This window comes from Crinia signifera, chromosome 2 (assembly GCF_055691185.1).
Source record: "Crinia signifera chromosome 2, ASM5569118v1, whole genome shotgun sequence".
NCBI lineage: Eukaryota > Metazoa > Chordata > Amphibia > Anura > Myobatrachidae > Crinia > Crinia signifera.
This window is the reverse complement of record NC_139218.1, coordinates 83,796,674-83,812,467: the sequence shown is the minus strand read 5'-3', so window position 1 is coordinate 83,812,467 and position 15,794 is coordinate 83,796,674. Positions and strand designations below refer to the sequence as shown.

At 42.3% G+C, this 15,794-nt stretch overlaps 2 protein-coding genes and 1 long non-coding RNA gene across 11 annotated transcripts in view; 2 read left to right on the top strand and 1 right to left on the bottom strand.

The window, feature by feature from the left end:
- The window catches only part of CDKL5 (cyclin dependent kinase like 5), a 325,745-nt gene that overhangs the window by 37,147 nt on the left and 272,804 nt on the right, over positions 1-15,794 (top strand). Inside the window, exon 2 of one of the 9 annotated variants that reach the window (XM_083172503.1) lies at positions 13,899-13,978. The exons of the other annotated variants lie outside the window; for them this stretch is intronic. The gene's annotated coding sequence lies outside the window, so the exon portion shown is untranslated. The remainder of the gene's footprint in view (positions 1-13,898; positions 13,979-15,794) is intronic. 9 annotated transcript variants of the gene reach the window in all.
- Positions 6,110-8,834, top strand: LOC146059880 (uncharacterized). The gene is made up of 3 exons (XR_014470327.1): positions 6,110-8,179; positions 8,321-8,458; positions 8,539-8,834. It is a non-coding gene; the product is annotated as an uncharacterized LOC146059880 (long non-coding RNA).
- Positions 12,099-15,217, bottom strand: LOC146059882 (uncharacterized). Its single transcript, XM_083172512.1, has 6 exons — positions 14,952-15,217; positions 14,604-14,768; positions 13,860-14,523; positions 13,223-13,477; positions 12,960-13,082; positions 12,099-12,866 (listed from the first exon to the last, which is right to left on the bottom strand). The coding sequence occupies exons 1-6, from the start codon at positions 15,105-15,107 to the stop codon at positions 12,184-12,186; spliced, it is 2,046 nt and encodes a 681-aa protein (XP_083028638.1). The 5' UTR covers positions 15,108-15,217; the 3' UTR covers positions 12,099-12,183.

The window sequence follows — 15,794 nt, the reverse complement described above, 5'->3', positions numbered from 1 at the left end:
CACATGTTACATTTGCCCCACCTGCAGTGCAGCTTGGTTTTGACCATTACAGAGTGATTTTGGATTTGCTTTTTACGCTGAATTGGCCCAATGTCTCCCACCAGTGAGATGGACTGGGAATGGAAAGTGTGGTATGGAGTATAATTCTATAGGGCTGTGCAGGGAAAAAACTTTACACAAAAATATAAATGGGTGTTATGCAGTGTGCTCCAAATGGTGGTAGCCCTTATATCAAGTAATCCCAATTTCCCAGACATTATGAATAATCAAATAGTTGCCTGTAGTAGAAAAATAGTACTTGTTCACAGTACCGTCATTTTCTTCCAAATTTTCTGTCAAATTATAATGCAGCACTGCAATGAGCCTTCCCTTCATGTGGAAGATGTTTATGACGGATGAGTTATCAATTCCTAGAAAATTCCCCAGCTCTAATCCCACAGTGAGTATCTGTAGTGTTGCAGTGTGGTATTCATTACTTTTTGTTTTTGAAGATTTCAATAGCCACAGTAAAGCTGAGCTGTAAGTGATGTTCTTGGAGGGTCTATCAAGCACTACATTATGGTTTCCAATTAGTTTCCCAGGCTATGACTGGTGTTATTTTATCATTGGAATGCTCAGCAACTTAATGCAGTATCAAGTGAAATGATTCCACAGAGCATTGGAACCAAGGCTGGGCTCATGAAATAATCCTCTGCTGCCATCACCGGGAATGAATACAACCCCTCTTCTAGTAAATGAATACGAAATTGGAGATAAAACATTATTAATGCTTTTCTTGTCAGTGTCAATCAGAAAACTCAGCTGTACTAATATAAGGTTTCCATCTCCAGGTGATAAAACTGAGACGAGTGGACAGAATATACATTCTACAATATACATTATATTATTCTATAGACTCCTAATTGCTTTAGATTTGAAAACATAGCTTAGTAAATTTATCCGCAAATCATTTCAACTATTATGATAAGAATTGAGCACTTAAGCATTTTCTAGGCTGGTGGGTGACGCCAGCGCTGGCCCCGATCAGCCTGTCTCTGGCGCAGACCTGTGGTCAGAGTTACGCACACTTGCACAGGCTGTGGAAATCATTCAGTGGGGAGTGAGTTGTGAATTGATTTGCAGTAAGCAATCCACTAGCAAGTCATTCACAGACTTGCACAGGGCTGGATTTTACTCTATGTGGGTGGCAGCTATCTGATCGCAGATCTCTGCAGTTTTGCACAGCAGCAATCAGGTCTGAATCAGACCATAAAGCCCGATACGTTGCATGAGGTCCTTTTGCATGTGATATATCATGTGATCCCATTCCCCAACGCTGGGTGGCGGTCATATGGTAGGACAAGCTAGGTTCAATCTCAGACTCTGATGCGCACGGGACTGCGAATCAGGTCAGAAGTCATACACCTGCGTATTAACCGTTTTTCACCCGATTTCTTGGCCCAATCCGTCGGAGTCAGGTGGAAAGTGGCCAATTCTGACTAGTGTATGTTCAGCTTTAGGTCCAAGGCCAATGCAGAGCAGAGCGGATCTCATTTAGGAAAGCAGTATAGATTCAGTGTCAGGAAATAAACCAAAGGTCAGTAACACAAGCTGACAGGGATGGTTGAAAGACAGAAATGGGAGATTAAAGCAACCATTCAGACATCACACACCACCCAAACTAATCTGCTGCCCATGCACATTACTGGCCCTATTTTCCATATTTGTTTTCTGGCACGCTGCCAACACTAGGAGGGGAGCCACTTACTATTAAACTTAAAATACCCTCACAGACTCTTAGAGCTGACTCTGACATGCGCCTTGTCTCTTTCGGATAACCACCGCTCACTCCCACCTACACGACTACCCTGCGCCACTACCCACATATGTACTGTTAATTTGCTGCTTCTCACCCTGCCCAGTGCCGGCACCAGGTGAGCCGCTGCTGAATAGTTCGAATCATGGATTTGACATTAAAAAGTCGTAAAAAATGGCGTTTTTCGCCAAACTTGAATTGACTATACCCTTAAAACTACAATTAAAATACTCATCAAAATGAATACTTGATATAGGGTTTACATTTTTAAAGAACAATTTATGTGTTATCGATATTTGTTGAAAATAAATATGAGCTGCTGTGAAGGAAACGTGATTGTACTTTTCTAACAACGTTAACGCATTATTTTGTATATGCAGCGGGGACCGGGTGCTTCCCTGTCCATCTCCGCTTCAGGGAGACAGGAAGGGAGCGACAGCGAGCGGGGGAGACAGGCAGCCGGCTGCAGGGCTTCCGACAAAATGTTGCTATGGATAACCAATCAGAATCTATAATATTCTAGAAGGTGCTAAATAAATAAGAAGTAGGTTCTGATTGGTTGCTATAAGCAACATCCCATCTTCAGTAGAACTCCCATCTCAAGAGATAAACCCCTCAGTATGTTACTTTCTCAGCATACTGAGCCTAGATTACTATAACACATAGTTAAAGGTATGCAAACATTCTCATGGGAATTCTAGAGAAATGTTCTTCAGCAAAATGCATTAGTGTTATAAAATTAGAATAAAATTAAAACTGAGATCCTCTGACAAATTCTTTACTAAAACAAAGCAATAAAAAAAGACAAAAATGTGACTTTAAATCAACTACAGTTTTAAGTGACTAACAGGGCTTACCGGGGCTATCTATTTAGCCATGAGATGCCATCCGTACCATTGCTTATCAGGGATATTGTATAGCCTGCTTCAGGCAGGCGAATAAAAATCCCTGAAAGAAAAATGGGGCTGTGGCATCCGAAAGCACACAGGTTCTTTTTTCGGGAGAGCTCCTGCTTTTTAACATCCATATTGAGCAGCCCGATAGCACACATTGGTAAAATAAAAAAAACTATATTTTATTTGCTACAATAGGATATCCCAGCAAACCAACAATGGGGTAGGGGTACTGGGACAAGGTCATGTTTGTCTTTCCTCTCATAAAATAAAAAAAATACAAACCTAAAAATAAATATATTCAGTGTACATCATCACTATATTTAAAAGGCGACATCCTCACCTATTGACCACTAGAGGCCTTGATGGACCAAATTGGAGAGAGGTAGCTGTGAAGACAGAGATTGGAGGTAGGAGCAGATTTTTTGACAGGCTTTTAACTAGTAGAGATATAATTCTATGATTTATAGTATCGGGGCATCATTATTTGATAGAAGCTGTTTTTTTATGTTTTATTTTTGGCTATAAAAGTAAATTACTATCTGCTTTCAAATTTGCAGAACCCTATAAAGTTTAAATTGTGTAATCATGTAATTTTTTTCTTTTTTATGGATAACTATATTTTACCATTTTTAAACCTTGTATATAAACTTTAATAATTTAAATTTACTTAGTGGATACTTGTATGCTATGGCTTCCCTGTCAATCCTGTTTAGAATGAGGCACTTGTGAGTGTGAGTCATCACGGTAGCCGGCAGCACTTTACAGCAGTTAAGATGCGCATGCACAAAAGCGTTTGCTGCCCCAAAGGGCTCTGAACTGTTTTGTGCAAAGTGGGTCTGATTTCAGCCCCCAAAGGGTGCAAATTAATTTGCCGATGCCAATGTCAAAATGCTGCGGCAACAGCACATCGTACCCTTCGCAATGAGCCTTGCTTAATTCTTTTAACAGATGCTAATACTGATCCAGTACAATGTAATAAATATATAACCAAATACACTGCTCAGACACTACAAATCATGTTCTTTTGCAGCAGTTTGTAGGCATATGCTATTTTATAGGCATCCGGATCTTTGCTGGAGATGGTAATTTCCCTGTTCTAGCATCTGCTTTTTAGATAAGTGCTGTAAGATGAATTGACTGTGTGATATTTCAGCACAATTAAGTATTTTGCCAGGTGATTTGCTGATCCACAGGCGGAATTTGTCCATATTTATCTACTTCAGTATACACCAGTCCTCCAGCCACCATTTTGTTCAGTTGTTAAGTTATACAGGGTTATCCACAACTTACTGTGGAGTAGAGTAACCTCACATATGATTGAATTGCAGTTTCATTTATGACACATGTATTGTGACAAAATGCTTCCTGCTACATTATTGAAAACATACTTATATTATTAATGAACTCCTTTATGTTGTGGATATTAATGTAATGTATGCTTCCCTTCATATTTGGCCAGTAAACAAATTAACCATGTATTGGAAACTGAGGCCAGTATTCAATGGCCGGGCTGGCGGCTGGCAGCGAATCTTGTGTAGGATTCGCTGCACTTTCGCCACAATTCTCCCTTCAGGGAGATTCGCCCAGCAGCCGCCCGTCCTCCCTATTCAACGCGTCAGGGGCTCTGTGCCCCTGACGGCGATAATCACCCTCTGGGGCGAATAGTCCTGGGCTCTCTCCCCTGCTTCTGCGGCTACACTGCCACTGCAGGGGATTGAGCAGAGTCCCGGCGGGGGAGCGCGCTGATACTGCCAGGAGCCCCCGCACAGCATGAGGATGGGGACGGCTCCAGCAGCAGTGGCAGACCTCCAGCTCCAGCAGTCCCAGTGCTGACATCTGCTATCACCGCGCTGGGGCTGCCTGAGCCGGAGGTCTGCTACTGCTGCTGGATCTGTCTCTACGTCAGCTGAGGCAGGTCTGTGGGGTCAGGGAACAGAGCGGGCGGGGTGTACTGATGAGCAGTATCTTCACCCCTTTCCCCTCCGCTGAGGTCCGCACATTTCTGAAGGGGGGTGGGGGGATATCCGCCGCACAGCCTGATGATGGACGGGCCCAGCAGCAGACCTCCGGCTCCAGCAGCCCCAGCGCTGACATCTGCTATCACCGCGCTGGGGCTGCCAGAGCCAGAGATCTGTTGCTGCTGGAGCCGTCCCCGCCCTCTTGCCTGTCAGCTCATGTCCCCCGCATCCCCTCCCCCCCACCACCACAACCAGCGCAGCAACACACATGTGTCCCACCTGTGGGGGTGTCCAGTCACTGTGGGGGTGAAGAAGGGCTCGCAGGGTGCTGGCAGGGTGCTGGGATCGGAGCCGCTGCACTCACTGGTCCCGATCGTGCCTATGTAATGATCGGGACCAGTGTGCAGTGAATATATGAATATTAATGAGCGGCTCCGGCTCCCGGCCCCCTGCTGGCGAATGTGTAAAAAAATATATATATATTGTTTAAAAAAAATATATATATATATTAAAAATATATTCATGTGCTGCAAGTATATGAATAAAAATAGCATGCCCTTTCATAGAAAAAAAATTCTGATTTTTTAACACCAAAAAAATAAATAAAAACGCTTTAAATTAAAAGATCACATTACAGTTCACCTAAAAAAGATGACGAATGCTAAACGGAGAATCATGGCGAAAATCAATGGAGAAAGCAGTTCTCCATTTGAGCATTGAATACACTGTCGGCGAATTCCACTAAAAACCCCATTGAAAATCACAGGCGAATTGTGGAGAATCATTTACGGCGAATCGGCAGACATTCGCTGTTCATTTGTGGCGAATTGCCTCCATTGAATATGGCGAATTGTTTTTTCTAACAGAAAAGTCGCCGTTAACCCAGCGAATTGCCAGATTCACTGAAAAAAACAGCGAATCTGAGGCATTGAATACTGGCCTCAGTGGTAAATGTAATAGCCTGCAACTTATTGGTTGGATGAGTTCCTGAACCACTTGCCAAGCATGTCGCATTTAATACAACCCTGCCAGGCTGGGATGTTCCTGACATCATTGAATCTGATGCGACCATGTCAGAAGAGCCTGCTAGCAGCTAATCTTCCAATAGCTGCCAGACTTGGTGCACCTAGCTGGGCTGTATACAGAGGGTGCTGATCTGAAATGGATCGCCCACCCGCAGCTGCAGAAAGACACACAGTGTTCTTGTTGCCCAAACTCAGAAGGGTCAGGAAAGTTCTTTCTACACTCATTCATCCTACTGACTTTAGAACAACACCTGTAAGAACTTCTGCAATCTGGAGCTCCTTGCTGCCGTCCGCCGCCTCCCCCGCCGACAGAGCCGGCCAAATGTAATAGGGTGTGAGAATCAGAAAGTGAGAGATTTGCAGAGAGTTTTCCCATTGTTTTTAAAGTAGCAATCAATTACACTGCAAAACCAGGTTTATTTTGCCATGTAATCGATTGCCTCTTTTAAAATAATAGGAAAGCTCTCCAAAATCTCTCACTTTCTGATTCTCACACCCTATTACATTTGGCCTCATAACCAATGAAATGCACTTTCCAATTCCTTAATCTTTGATGGTACTGGATCCACCTGCCTGATGGCCCGCTCGATCTCATCCCACAGATTCTCAGTTGGATTGAGATCTGGTGATTGTGCAGGCAAGATAAAGGGCCGTATTCAATCCCTTGCGAAATCCATTTTTTCTCTAAAAAATTTCGTTTTTTCGCGACGAAAAGACTTCGTGTATTCAATGTTGTGATTTTTCACGCATGCGAAAGTTTTAAGTTTCGCTTGCGTTTCGCTTATTTCGCTTGGTCAAACCCTTACATTTCGTGGTTTTTTTTATAGATTTTTTCGCTTTTTCGCACAAATGTATTCAATCGTGAGATGACGAAATTGTTATCTGCACATGTTTGATCCGTTTCTCCATTTTCATTTCGACGCCCAATGGGTCACGAATACAAATTTTTATTGAGTGATGCCTCCTTTTAACCTCCGGAACCTAAACATTCTTGTTGGAGAAATGTTTGCCTCTTTAGTTGCTGTTTTCCTAAGAAGGGGCATATATAAATTGTTATTAATACACTTGATTTCCCATCATGCATTGGTAAAGCACATGTTATTTTTTCCCAAGATGCTGTTCACCCCTCACAGTGCCTCACTCCTACGTTTGGGACTTCAGGGAGTAGCAGCTTATTGCAGTCAGCTGTATTTGGAAGCGTTTTTTTAGGGCAATTTGCGTTTTTGGAGAAGAAATAATTATTTTTCAATCACTGCCTACAATAATGGAGTATTTTGCTGACTTGATTGTGATGTTCATGGTCCTATCGACATACATGCTGCGATGCAAACGTCGTCGCCTGGCACGTGGATATCAGCATCATGGTCAGGGGCGTGGATATCAGCATCGTGGTCAGCATCTGTCTACATTTGGTGAGTCAGTGCGTGTTTCAATTCCACGTCCACGCCAGTATCGTACTAGGCGTGTACTGGACGGTCTCTCTGAGGCGGAAGTGATAGGTACCTTTCGCTTATCGTCTCAGGATATCTATTCGCTGTATGATCTGTTGGAAGCTGACCTGGAACCTCGGGTACGGTCAAATCATGCAGTCAGTGGTTTCCAGAAACTACTGGCTGCATTGCAATTTTTTGCGTCAGGCACCTTCCAGCCTACTTTGTCCCAGACATGCGGTTTTTCTCAGCCAACAATGTCACGCTGTTTGTCCCAGGTCATAAAAGCTTTCCGTAAATTAACGACCCAGGTTATAAAATTCCCAGACACTGACAGCGAATGGAATGAGATCAAATTTGGTTTCTTTCAAAAATGGAAATTCCCCAATGTGTTGGGCGCGATAGACTGCACCCATGTGCGACTCACACCTCCGAGGGAATCGGAAGAATGTTATCGGAATCGAAAACACTTCCATTCCCTCAATGTACAGATGGTGTGTGATTCCACAATGAGATTATTGGACATTTGTGTGGGTTTCCCTGGGTCGACCCACGACTCCTTCGTTTTAAGCCAGTCATCTCTATTCCTGGACTTTGAGGAAGGTCGAATGCCAGATGGCTGGCTGTTGGGTATGTAAGTTTTCATTATTTTTTTTAAGTTGCTACTGTAATTAAAAAAGTCTAATACCTTTTCAATTATCCCTTTTAGGTGATGCGGGTTATCCGAATAAACCTTGGCTGTTGACCCCATTACCTGATCCTGTAGGTGATGCCGAAAGAAGATACCAGGAGGTTCACATTGCATCGAGGGGTGTAATTGAAAGGACCTTCGGTGTACTTAAGAGCCGGTTCAGGTGTTTAGATATCTCCGGCGGGACCCTCTTATATTCACCGGGAAAAGTTTGCGGCATTATTAATGCCTGTTGCATTCTGCATAACATCTGTGTCGCAAGACGTTTGCCGGTGAATATTCATGCTGGTGTTAGCCAGGATGGGGATCTTTCTTCGGTATTATCTGTGGGTATGGACGAAGGAGCAGAGACCAGAAGGCATCTTATTGACACCTTCTTCTCATGTGAGTATATACAAAACATCTGTACACAAACACACACACATATATATCTATATATCTATATATATATATATATAGATATATATATATATATATAAATATATCATTTATCTACATAAATGTTATTTACCTTTTATTTTACAGAGTTTGTTCTTGATGGAGTTCATTACAGTTCATTGAGTTTGTTTGCCCAGTTGCTGTTATTACTGTTTCGTGTTTGGAAGTTTTATTTAAAAGTCCTCTAAAGTGATAATAAATTTCAAAAGATTGTTCATTATGCAGGTGAGATGTGATCTATTTACATTTTTGTTGATTGAAAATTCATATGTCCTGTTTTACATTTTCACATACTTTCCATACAGGTTGTTGGTGGTTATCCCTTTCTATTGTCTGCTTTTAAGGATGTTTCTGTGGAAGCCTGGTTACCTTGGATGAGTGATCTCATCTCCGTCTAATCTGGTGAGTTAGCCATATTCCAAAACTGTGTAGGGGATTCCGGTGTCAAGACTCCTACCCATCCAAACAGTCAATAACCTGTGCCCCCCGTCTGTTTTCCCTTGCAGGATGTGCTGTGTGGCTGCCGGACCTGCTCAGTTATGACCCTTCTGCCTGCTCACCTTTACGGATGGATCTGTTGACGGTGGGATTATCTGCTCCTCTGCTGATGAAATTGGTGAGTATGCTAATCTGAACCACTGCCCCCCTGTAAAGTGTGTGCGCTCAGTGCGCATGGGAATCCGGTGTCAAGACTCCTACCCATCCAAACAGTCAATAACCTGTGCCCCCCGTCTGTTTTCCCTTGCAGGATGTGCTGTGTGGCTGCCGGACCTGCTCAGTTATGACCCTTCTGCCTGCTCACCTTTACGGATGGATCTGTTGACGGTGGGATTATCTGCTCCTCTGCTGATGAAATTGGTGAGTATGCTAATCTGAACCACTGCCCCCCTGTAAAGTGTGTGCGCTCAGTGCGCATGGGAATCCGGTGTCAAGACTCCTACCCATCCAAACAGTCAATAACCTGTGCCCCCCGTCTGTTTTCCCTTGCAGGATGTGCTGTGTGGCTGCCGGACCTGCTCAGTTATGACCCTTCTGCCTGCTCACCTTTACGGATGGATCTGTTGACGGTGGGATTATCTGCTCCTCTGCTGATGAAATTGGTGAGTATGCTAATCTGAACCACTGCCCCCCTGTAAAGTGTGTGCGCTCAGTGCGCATGGGAATCCGGTGTCAAGACTCCTACCCATCCAAACAGTCAATAACCTGTGCCCCCCGTCTGTTTTCCCTTGCAGGATGTGCTGTGTGGCTGCCGGACCTGCTCAGTTATGACCCTTCTGCCTGCTCACCTTTACGGATGGATCTGTTGACGGTGGGATTATCTGCTCCTCTGCTGATGAAATTGGTGAGTATGCTAATCTGAACCACTGCCCCCCTGTAAAGTGTGTGCGCTCAGTGCGCATGGGAATCCGGTGTCAAGACTCCTACCCATCCAAACAGTCAATAACCTGTGCCCCCCGTCTGTTTTCCCTTGCAGGATGTGCTGTGTGGCTGCCGGACCTGCTCAGTTATGACCCTTCTGCCTGCTCACCTTTACGGATGGATCTGTTGACGGTGGGATTATCTGCTCCTCTGCTGATGAAATTGGTGAGTATGCTAATCTGAACCACTGCCCCCCTGTAAAGTGTGTGCGCTTCCGTTCTTAAAAAATGTCAGGAAACAGAGGTTAATATTCTTCCTTACCATATAACTTGATTTACGGATGACATTTTGGCAAAACGTGATTCATTTATCTATATTTTATTCTTGAAATTAAACTTTGTCCAAAGGGGTGGCCTGGAAAATCTTCTGAAAATGTAGGCTGCTGTTATTTAAATTAGATTTGTAACCTCTAGTTCCAGGCAAGGTAATCTGGAAATGTCCACAAACCCACACTCCCATAGATATTACCTTTCTCTGTTGTTAGCACATGCCCAATTAAAGTATGGGTCTCTGATATGTAGCTATGTAGGTAGTACAATATTTACAAATACACATCTGCAGACATGTGATCTTGTGGCAACCTTTGCATTTTATTATGCACTGGTTAAAGCATTGCGCATGCTGGGGGCATAATCAAGGATAACCTAGTTACACTGCACACTAATTTTCCTGTGCCACCTAAACATCTGTATTATTATTTATCCATCTTATCTGCTCCAAGTATATTCTGTCATTCACCAACACTCATTGCAAATGTAGCAATCGTTCTTTTCGCACATCTGAACAAAACCAAACCATATTTCCTGATTTTTTTTTTATTAAAAAAAAAAACTTGTACGCTGGTGGCTGTAAAGATATTTCCAATAGTGCAAGTTGGTCATCCTGAGTAACTGATGATGCTGAACAAGCTTTTTTTTATTCTGTCACTCTAAAATGAGGTATCACCTATAAGCGATATCACATGCACATTACTATTGTAGCCAGACATTAAACTTTTCAAGCGTACTTATATTTCTGCTTGTTGACAGAAAATTTAACATTATTACGATTATTTTTTATAAATGCTGTTATTTCGTAAAAAATTCTAACATTTGCGAACTTCTTCTGTCTTTAAAGGGTGTTGTCTTCAGAATATTGAAATGAACCTCAACATTGTACTGCAGTTCAAAGCGGACCATCGAACCCAAATTTTGAAAAAGTCAAAGAGATTTTAAAACAAATTTTGTTCCAGAAAAAAATAAAATTAAAACTGGTTAAACTTTGAAAGAAATTCTTGTTTTCTTCACAATTCCTCAAATGGACATCTGAAATGATATTGATAAAGCGTTAAACAAATTGCTGTTGTGTGGGTAAAAAGTGAGTACAAGCAGATACAGCTGAAAAGGCCATTAACACATCCCAACATGGCAGTACCCTGTACTTCTTCTCACCTACATTCCATTATGGGATGTGGGTGAGAACTCGCACAAAGGGCACTGCCGTGATGGAATGGGAAGTGTGGGTACAAGCAGATACAGCTGAAAAGGCCATTAACACATCCCAACATGGTAGTACCCTGTACTTCTTCTCACCTACATTCCATTATGGGATGTGGGTGAGAACTCGCACGAAGGGCACTGCCGTGATGGAATGGGAAGTGTGGGTACAAGCAGATACAGCTGAAAAGGCCATTAACACATCCCAACATGGCAGTACCCTGTACTTCTTCTCACCTACATTCCATTATGGGATGTGGGTGAGAACTCGCACGAAGGGCACTGCCGTGATGGAATGGGAAGTGTGGGTACAAGCAGATACAGCTGAAAAGGCCATTAACACATCCCAACATGGTAGTACCCTGTACTTCTTCTCACCTACATTCCATTATGGGATGTGGGTGAGAACTCGCACGAAGGGCACTGCCGTGATGGAATGGGAAGTGTGGGTACAAGCAGATACAGCTGAAAAGGCCATTAACACATCCCAACATGGCAGTACCCTGTACTTCTTCTCACCTACATTCCATTATGGGATGTGGGTGAGAACTCGCACAAAGGGCACTGCCGTGATGGAATGGGAAGTGTGGGTACAAGCAGATACAGCTGAAAAGGCCATTAACACATCCCAACATTGCAGTACCCTGTACTTCTTCTCACCTACATTCCATTATGGGATGTGGGTGAGAACTCGCACGAAGGGCACTGCCGTGATGGAATGGGAAGTGTGGGTACAAGCAGATACAGCTGAAAAGGCCATTAACACATCCCAACATTGCAGTACCCTGTACTTCTTCTCACCTACATTCCATTATGGGATGTGGGTGAGAACTCGCACGAAGGGCACTGCCGTGATGGAATGGGAAGTGTGGGTACAAGCAGATACAGCTGAAAAGGCCATTAACACATCCCAACATGGCAGTACCCTGTACTTCTTCTCACCTACATTCCATTATGGGATGTGGGTGAGAACTCGCACGAAGGGCACTGCCGTGATGGAATGGGAAGTGCTCAAAAGGATATTTTTATAAAAATTAGATGGACAAAAATGTTACCCTATTCTGGTGGTGTAATACACTCCTCTTCATTTTCAGCGATCTTTGAAGCCAGCTTCTCAGTCGTGGAAGGTGATTGTATTGGTTGCCCAGATACTGTTGCTGTTGGAGGATAACGGCCCGGTGGCAACATTCCTGGAAACCCCGTATACATTTGTGAATATGAATAGGTTGCTGAACCTGCTGTAAGGGCAGTGGTCTTTCGTTCTAACTGTTGATGACTTGTTTGAGCATGGTGTGAATCCGATCTACGTTGAGCTTTATTGGCCATGTTCTCAACAATCAATTTTAAAGATGTGGCAATCAAAACAGAACTTGATGCTGTCTGACGTTGGCATTCTGCCATCACATTCAAATATGTTGCAGAATGTTGATTTGCCTCTGAAATTAGCATTAGACTACTTGCTTGACATGATGTGTTTTCTACTAATTTGTTAAGCGCAGTCGCCATGATTATCATAATATCCTGAGATGCTTTGTTGTCTTTTTGACGGTTAACTTCATTCTCTTGCACTGTGGTAATTAATTCTGTTAATGAAGTTTCCAGGCTACCCATACTTTGCTGTAAAAGAGTGTGGAATGATTTGTGTCGATCCTGCATTTGATCAGAGAGAGCAAGGATGTGCTGATATTCTGCATCTGGAATCTCTTTGCTAGTTGTTACTTGCACCCTTGGCTGTCTTGCTGTGAATAAAGTTAAACAAATTACAGTTATATGGTTTAATAAGTAATTTAAGAGTTTTTTAGATGAATGTTATTTATCAAAACACTAATTACCAATTGGTGTAGAAGCTGCTTGATGCTCATCATTCTCTTCATTGGAATTATTTCCGATCAAATCTGGACTAAAACATGGATCAATACAGGAGGACATTCCTGCAATGTTCATTGGATTGTCATCTATAAATAAAATTATAAATTGAGTTGTTTCAATATATATATATATATATATATATATATATATATATATATATATATATATATATATATATATATATGTACACCATGGACATTCAACTGTGGAAAAATAAATATTGTACCTTCAGTCGGTGTTGGTGCATTTTCTACTGAATCAACACTGTTTCCTCGTGATTTAGTTTGATGCAAATCTCTTGATGATGTTTGTTTTTCAGGTAAACTTGCTTCAAAACCCTGGAAAGTAGTCTCCGCTGAACTTAAAAAACAACTTGGTATGCTTAGCATTTCTTGGGTTCTACTGGGTGTAAAGGCGTTCTTTTGAAGTGCTGTTACAGCTGTTTCATTACAAATGCTTTGACCAATAACTGGACGATCATCTGCAAATATAATTTAAAAAATCATTATCATTTAGAAGAAATACTTATGAAATTATTATGTAACAATATCAGGTCAATAAGCACTGATTTTTTTTGCTAGTAGTTCAAAACACCACCCATTAACAAAGTATAGTGTGTCGACAGCGTTGCATAGCCGAGCACTTTGTAACGCCATCATAAATGCTGTTCATCTGCGAAAATAACCTGCAGACGAATAGCTTTCCAGGTGACATTGACGCAGTATATCGTGTGGCAGCACACAATGGGCAGCCATACATACTTGAGAATTTGGCTTAAACCTCAGTTTCGATCAAGTTTCATCTCAGACCAGAGTGTTTGGGTCATACCTGAAACTTGAAGTGTAAAATAAAATTGTATTTACCTATTTGCCTTCTTTTATTGTTTCTGTCTTTCATTACAGATCCTCTTTTCCTTCTGGAAGGCTCCTCTTCGTGCACAAAATCTCCCTGACGTCTGGAGTCAATTCTGCCTGCTACGCCTGTAACCATGATTGGGTTTAATCTTTTTTTTATAACTTCCTCCCATGAAAGCCAATTCACTTTCAGTTCCGGCCCTCCACCGGTCCCCATTTCGTGCCTTCGTTGAATTCCTAATTTTTTTTTAGTTTGACGACGGCAGTCGTTATATCTCTTCATGCAATGCTTTGCATCCCTGCGTATTCCAGAAATCGATGTTACTTTCTCAGCAATTGTGTTCCATATTTTTCTTTTTTGTCTAGGAGCAGTAGTTTGTGCCCTTGGCCCGAATAGCATGTCGTAGTAACGATCAACTAAATCAACTAAGGCAAAGCTTTCTGACTCATTGAAACGGATTCCTCTCTGCATCTTCTTGCAGTTTTCTTCTGCAGATCCATCTCCGGGAGAATTATGTGATCCACCTGCATCTGAATTTCCATCATTATCACGATTGCCTGTATGCCTTGGAGCTTGTGGTTCTGTACAACGTATTTCATGTTGGTGACCATCTTCTTGACGCCTGTGTCGAACAGTTGTATCATGCCTACGAGAATGGGTTTCTTCATTTTGCTAATAAAAAAGATACAAAGCCAAAATATTAGCATCATTCTTTTGAAATAAAAACAAGAAGTATACAGTATTTAACTTACTTTGGTTTGAGAATTTGCAGAAGTATTTTCCTTTCGGCGAGATGATGATATTTTTGATCGCCACAATCTAAATTCTTCACTGTCCTCCCAAGCATTATCAAATCTTCCTAGCGATTCCTCAGATGTCGAATTTTCATAAAGATTAGGGCTTCTCATTCTTGAAGTCTGCGTAAATAATGTACACATGCAGCCATTGAAACAATAAATATAAAATCAATGTAAAATAACAGGTAAAGTCGGACAACAATTGTGACATGCCTATAAGAAAATGAAAATTAATTAAATACATTTAATGGACAGTGCATGTGAATGCAATAGTGGGGTGGTACAAATTGAGGAGAACATTACCTTTCTTTTGGACTTCCTTAATTTGTTGCATTCTTTTGTGCTTGGACCGGGCACATTGTTTTCCTCTGTGTCTTGCCCTGACTCATTGGATAACCTCCGGGAATCATCCGAATGTGCTTCCTGCTCATTGAAATGTCTTTGAGAGTTCCTCAACATTTCTATGAATGAAAGTGAAATATGTTCAATCTCAACTTATCACACTAATGTTTGTTGGAAAAAAAACAGGGACAATGCCAATATTGACCCCACATGGTACCCCTAAGACATCATTCAGCAGCTCTGCAGCCCCCAAACAAACCTTACTAGCAGTGTACAGTAGGTTAAGAGCCACACCCTGATGTGTGGTGGCAAAAAAACAGGGACAATGCCAATATTGACCCCACAAGGTACCCCTAAGACATCATTCAGCAGCCCTGCAGCCCCCAAACAAACCTTACTACAAGTGTACAGTAGGTTAAGAGCCACACCCTGATGTGTGGTGGCAAAAAAACAGGGACAATGCCAATATTGACCCCACATGGTACCCCAAAGACATCATTCAGCAGCTCTGCAGCCCCCAAACAAACCTTACTAGCAGTGTACAGTAGGTTAAGAGCCACACCCTGATGTGTGGTGGCAAAAAAACAGGGACAATGCCAATATTGACCCCACATGGTACCCCTAAGACATCATTCAGCAGCCCTGCAGCCCCCAAACAAACCTTACTACAAGTGTACAGTAGGTTAAGAGCCACACCCTGATGTGTGGTGGCAAAAAAACAGGGACAATGCCAATATTGACCCCACATGGTACCCCAAAGACATCATTCAGCAGCTCTGCAGCCCCCAAACAAACCTTACTAGC

Excerpts from the sequence above, each read along its gene's own strand:
- LOC146059882 (XM_083172512.1), bottom strand. The coding sequence starts at position 15,107 with ATGTTGAGGAACTCTCAAAGACATTTCAATGAGCAGGAAGCACATTCG. Across the intron at positions 13,478-13,859 it reads CAATAAAAGAAGGCAAATAG|ATGATCGTCCAGTTATTGGT; the intron begins GTAAATACAATT and ends TTATATTTGCAG. Across the intron at positions 13,083-13,222 it reads TGCACCAACACCGACTGAAG|ATGACAATCCAATGAACATT; the intron begins GTACAATATTTA and ends TTTTATTTATAG.